Genomic DNA, 6,000 nt, shown 5'->3' with positions numbered 1-6,000 from the left:
TGCCGGCAGAACTTGGGCAAGGGTCACGGAAGACATCGTGGAGAGGTCCCAGCAACCCTCTGGTGGGTTCGAGAAGGGAGGCACGGCTAGGGCAGAGCAAAGCCGTGCGAGGGTAATACAAGCAGTGGAGGGAGAGCCCCAGGCTTCCGGGTTCTAGGAGTTGCTATTAGTCCGTACAGCATTTAGGAAGCCATTTCCAGCATTTATTGAATGTATAGCGTCAAATACACAGGCAAGGGTTATTTGCAGTATACAACCTTTATTGCCACATTTCAAAACAGTCCATGCATTGACAAGCAATGATGTTGACGTACGTGTAAATTTTGGATTCTGTAATGCAATTCAAAACCAATTTCACATGTTCGGTGATCAATGGACGGCAGCAGCTGCAGGAGGCCTGCAGTTCTCCAGATGGAATGTCAACTCTGTTAAGATTAAAAAAAAAATGAAATTCGTTATTATTTACAAGTTTAAATAGTTTGACATGAGAAACTATTGCACTTGTTGAAATAAGATTGCGTTGTTTATTGGATCGTGTACAATGTTGGCGATTGGGCCCTCGCAACTTTAACATGATTCTACCGGTGTTTCCAGTATAAAAGCATCAGGAATTGCTTAGTTTGTAAACTTTTTTTTTTGATTAATCAAAGTTTGAGCAAGTTGCCCAGGGGTCAATGAGCATGTTTGACAAGTCGGCAGTAATCCTAAAAATGCCTGCACCACTATAGGAATGCAGAATTTACCGCTGGTTGTGGAAAAAGGAGCCGATTGCATAAATAGGGGAAGCTGTAGCTTGCCATGTTTAGTTGGGCCCCAAAAGAAAAATTTACTGGAACAAATTTTAGGGCTGTGGAGAATGGGTTCACACTTTTTTGTAAAGGTCAGATTGGTAATAGTCTCGTATTCCATAAAGATCTGATTTTGCGTTTAAAAAATGGCATGTTTATTTTTAGCACGACACTTATCATTAAGAATTTTAAAAAGTGCCCCCCACCCCCCAAAAATGGTGTTTACCTCTTCCACCCTCTAAATTATAAGTACCCCCCCCCATCGATTTGGGTATCAGCATTTGATTCTACCTACGTATGGTTCTGAAGCACTGAAAGGTCCCCCCTACTGAAACAGATGCATTGTGCTAGTCCCAAAGCATTCTTTTTTGTCTGTTGTACCAAAATTAGGACCATTTTTGTGATGGAGTGTTGTTGCCCACATTTTTGAAAGTCAGTGATACACCTGACAAGATGCCCAAAAGCGTTTGCTTACTTAAAAATTGTATAGCATTTGTCCAGAAGCCGCGTGCTAAAATGAACCAAGAAATGTAAACCAACCAATCCTTTGATCACTCACATAGTTGTTGTTTGACAGGTTCCCTCACAGGAAGATCTAGTGAAGTTTTTTGGTTGACAATCAGGCACATATTTCACAGTGGTTTCTTCAAACGGCAAACAAGACGAATTTTGGAGAGCTGAACAAAAGTCAGAAAGATAAATTAAGTACATTTTGTAAAATGTTTTGCATACTGTGCAAGTGAAAAGCAAAAAAGGAGAATCTTACAACAACTTGAACAGCAGCCATATTCATCCGTCGTCACGGTTCCCTGAAAAACATGAACCAGTTTAAAGTGCATCAAGTTAGTTGCTGCCAGGAGCCATCATTTAAGGATTAACAAGCCTACGTCTCAGGAATGACCTGCATATCTACCTGTGCTTGAAAGGGTAATTGCCCAACATGGTCAGTTACACATATTCTAGACGGTATTGATAAGAGACGTGCTTGTGTATCACTGCTAATGTAACAACGTTACCCTTCACCAAGCCAGTGCATTTTATAAAACACTGCCTTCCAGTGCAAGATTAAAAAGGTCTAACGCCATTAGGATGCGTGACTAAGAAAAGTTTTAGAAACATTGTAAATATGGACGATTAAAAAAAACCCAATGTAACATTCCATGCTTCGTGAGCATACGAATAAAAACTTATGAATGCATTGCTGAAAAAAAGGCAGTGTCCATATGAATAAAATATACTTACAGGTTGACACGAGTTGATATTAAAGGCTGCACTACAACTGATCCTCGTCTCGACAACAGAAGCTTGCCCCAAAGCACTCTTGCACGTAAAGAGTGTGCAGTTATCACCTGGCTTAGTCCAATTGGCACCAATCTAAAAAGAGCACCGTAAAAGTGTGTTGACACCAATTTATAGCTTCTAGAATATAACATCCTGTAGCTGGAAGATCAGTCTATTAGCTTGGATCCAGGGAGGCATCATTCTAGGTTTTACATTTACAACATGCAGTCTTTGTGAATGCACTACTGGAGGAGCCTCCCTCACACCATGTGGTTTGAGGGAGTTATGCAACTTCACAATGCTGGTTCGTGGGTTTTGAAATGTGGGGAGCAAAGATATTGTAACATTGAAGTAAATGGATAAGTAGGATGCGAGACCGTCTTCCTGCCCACAATTGCACACACTTCTTAGGACATGCATCTTGGAAAATCATTTTTGAAAGTGTACTGGATGGAAACAAATTTAAAGGGTTAAAATAAAAAATTGCAGTACATAAGCACACCAAATTTCTAATACAAATGTCTTTGTTAGCATTAGTGTCCACACCAGGCGGCCCTGGCCAGGATGCTATGGATCTTTGGTGCCGTTTGAACTTCAAGTTTTGGGTAAAGTCAATGGCTTTTGTAAAGGGCACGTTCAAAAACAACTTTTGAAAAGCTAAAGCTTTTGAGATTGGTTCAGCTTTTACCAGAACTAGGTTTTCACCACGCCCATATGTACAAAAGCGTTACAAATAGGTTGGACGGAGGAGTTAAATAGGAATGTCATAATTACCGCATAGGCCCGTTCTCCAGCCACACAGATATCCAAACGTGGAACTGAAAAAAAGACGGCAGCCACCTTTTAGTAACAAGGTTAGGAGTAAACGAGCTAATATTGCCAAAGTTTTATGCACAGGATAGAACTTAAAATACAGAATTTCCTACCACCCATTCACTTTAGTTCTCCTCTGCTTCCCTTTCTCCATATAAAGCCTACATTTCTGGCTCAGTCCTTATGCGAGTGGGGCAGAGTCCAATCTGCTTCTTCCAGAAACCAACGGGAGAGTTTGGGCTTTGGTGTGGAAACTGTCTGTATCCCCCTTCAAGACGGGTTGTGCCTTTCACTAGGCTCTTGGTTAAGTTAAAAAAAAAAAAAAAAACACATTTAGTACTTAAAGTTGCCATCTTACATTTCACTATTCAACTAGCTGAAAAACAAAGTCAAGGGAATATATTAAAACATTTCATAAAGTATTATTCCAGGCGAATAAATTATGCATGTAGTAACCAAGCCAAGGGGGTGATCCATTAAAATTAATCAGCACAGCATTGTAAGGGGTTCCCTCCACCCCTTTCAGAAACTTTGCGGCAGAAGGCTAATGTCGTAAGGAGATTCAAGCACAATTGATAAAAGGAGAACCTGGCAAAGCATTAGTGTTCGTTTATGGGAGTGGCCATAGGTGGCGGCATTGCCATGGTAGACGTGCCTGTGGACGTAGGTGGCGAGGTCTGCGTAGACGTAGGCGGTGGGGTCACAGTGGACGTGGCAGCGGTTGTAGGCAGTGGAGTCATAGTAGACGTGGCAGTGGATGTAGGTGGTGGGGTCACGGTGGACGTGGCAGTGGTTGTAGGCGGTGGGGTCGTAGACGTGGCAGTGGATGTAGGTTGTGGGGTCACGGTGGACGTGGATGTAGGCGGTGGGGTCATAGTAGACGTGGCAGTGGATGTAGGTGGTGGGATCACGGTGGACGTGGCAGTGGATGTAGGCGGTGGGGTCATAGTAGACGTGGCAGTGGATGTAGGTGGTGGGATCACGGTGGACGTGGCAGCGGTTGTAGGCGGTGGGGTCATAGTAGACGTGGCAGTGGATGTAGGCGGTGGGGTCACGGTAGACGTGGCAGTGGATGTAGGTGGTGGGGTCACGGTGGATGTGGCAGCGGATGTAGGTGGTGGGGTCACGGTAGACGTGGCAGTGGTTGTAGGCGGTGGGGTTATAGTAGACGTGGCAGTGGATGTAGGTGGTGGGGTCACGGTGGATGTGGCAGCGGATGTAGGTGGTGGGGTCACGGTAGACGTGGCAGTGGATGTAGGCGGTGGGGTCACGGTTGACGTGGCAGCGGATGTAGGCGGTGGGGTCACGGTGGACGTGGCAGCGGATGTAGGCGGTGGGGTCACGGTGGACGTGGCAGCGGATGTAGGCGGTGGGGTCACGGTGGACGTGGCAGTGGATGTAGGCAGTGGGGTCACAGTAGACGTGGCAGTGGATGTAGGTGGTGGGGTCACTGTGGACGTGGCAGCGGTTGTAGGCGGTGGGGTCATAGTAGACGTGGATGTAGGTGGTGGGGTCACAGTAGACGTGGCAGCGGTTGTAGGCGGTGGGGTCATAGTAGACGTGGATGTAGGTGGTGGGGTCACAGTAGACGTGGCAGCGGTTGTAGGCGGTGGGGTCACAGTTGACGTGGCAGTGGATGTAGGCGGTGGGGTCACGGTGGACGTGGCAGCAGATGTAGGCGGTGGGGTCACGGTGGACGTGGCAGCGGATGTAGGCGGTGGGGTCACGGTGGATGTGGCAGTGGATGTAGGTGGTGGGGTCACGGAAGACGTGGTAGCGGTTGTAGGCAGTGGGGTCACGGTAGACGTGGCAGTGGATGTAGGTGGTGGGGTCATGGTAGACGTGGCAGCGGATGTAGGCGGTGGGGTCATAGTAGACGTGGATGTAGGTGGTGGGGTCACAGTAGACGTGGCAGCGGTTGTAGGCGGTGGGGTCATAGTAGACGTGGATGTAGGTGGTGGGGTCACAGTAGACGTGGCAGCGGTTGTAGCCGGTGGGGTCACGGTGGACGTGGCAGCAGATGTAGGCGGTGGGGTCACGGTGGACGTGGCAGTGGATGTAGGCGGTGGGGTCACGGTAGACGTGGCAGTGGATGTAGGTGGTGGGGTCATGGTAGACGTGGCAGCGGATGTAGGTGGTGGGGTCACTGTGGACGTGGCAGCGGTTGTAGGCGGTGGGGTCATAGTAGACGTGGATGTAGGTGGTGGGGTCACGGTAGACGTGGCAGTGGATGTAGGCGGTGGGGTCACAGTTGACGTGGCAGTGGATGTAGGCGGTGGGGTCACGGTGGACGTGGCAGCGGATGTAGGCGGTGGGGTCACGGTGGACGTGGCAGTGGATGTAGGCGGTGGGGTCACGGTGGACGTGGCAGCGGATGTAGGCGGTGGGGTCACGGTAGACGTAGGTGGTGACGTCTCTGTAGATGAGGCAGTGGATGCCAATGAAGTTGAAGGCATTGTGGTTGTACCTATGGTTGACAGAGGCACAATACATCATGTTTCCCCAACGTCACCACAATACTTCCAGGTGCAAAGGCAGTTTTGTTGCGTTCATCACGGCAAAACTCCGACCATAGCATGTACATTATTTTATAGCCCACCCACCCCCTGAAAACAAGTTTGATAAGGAAGAGGTTTGTTTACAAAGTTTATAACCAACAAGACCTTGAAGAACACAAATCAACCCTTGGGTGATATAAATGCGCAGCATAAGGTTCTGCTATGAAAAGGATGCACTTACCGATTTCAGGAATGCACGAACCATTGCAACTTATGTTTCCTTCAGGACAATAGCAGCCTTCTTCATGTTGTATGGTAGAAATGACACTGCTGCAGAATCAGAAAACAGAAAATGTAATGAGGACAGGTATTTGAAAGGTTTGTGTTCCAAAGTTTGGGGGAGGGGGGATAAATTACCCGTTGGAGCACGACTTCACAATTTTCGGACCTTGTGGCATATACTGTCCGTTAGTGCAGTTGTAGCCTAAAAACGAAGAGGATCACAAATGTGAAGCAAAAAGGTTGTATTAAAAAGGCGTTCTAATATTCAATTAATAATGCTTTTGCAAAACAAATATTAAAACATTGCTGGGCCAGAGGTAGATGGCATTAGCATTATA

The 6,000-nt window shown here is 47.1% G+C and overlaps 1 protein-coding gene across 2 annotated transcripts in view; it reads right to left on the bottom strand.

The window, feature by feature from the left end:
* Positions 1 to 239: 239 nt before the first annotated feature.
* LOC144720275 (mucin-5B-like) overlaps positions 240 to 6,000 on the bottom strand; it is a 28,232-nt gene continuing 22,471 nt past the window's right edge. For both annotated transcript variants that reach the window (XM_078596896.1, XM_078596895.1), the window contains exons 36-44: positions 5,798 to 5,864; positions 5,622 to 5,710; positions 4,048 to 5,349; positions 3,538 to 3,960; positions 2,844 to 2,887; positions 2,031 to 2,162; positions 1,555 to 1,597; positions 1,348 to 1,465; positions 240 to 425 (exon numbers count right to left, since the gene is read on the bottom strand). In XM_078596896.1, coding sequence (XP_078453022.1) covers positions 260 to 425; positions 1,348 to 1,465; positions 1,555 to 1,597; positions 2,031 to 2,162; positions 2,844 to 2,887; positions 3,538 to 3,960; positions 4,048 to 5,349; positions 5,622 to 5,710; positions 5,798 to 5,864 — 2,384 coding nt within the window. In that variant the 3' untranslated portion in view covers positions 240 to 259. The remainder of the gene's footprint in view (positions 426 to 1,347; positions 1,466 to 1,554; positions 1,598 to 2,030; positions 2,163 to 2,843; positions 2,888 to 3,537; positions 3,961 to 4,047; positions 5,350 to 5,621; positions 5,711 to 5,797; positions 5,865 to 6,000) is intronic.

This window comes from Lampetra planeri, chromosome 8 (assembly GCF_965212315.1).
Source record: "Lampetra planeri chromosome 8, kcLamPlan1.2.h2, whole genome shotgun sequence".
Taxonomy (NCBI): Eukaryota; Metazoa; Chordata; class Hyperoartia; order Petromyzontiformes; family Petromyzontidae; genus Lampetra; species Lampetra planeri.
Note: the sequence above shows the minus strand (reverse complement) of the source record. Positions and strands in the feature narration are given on the sequence as shown.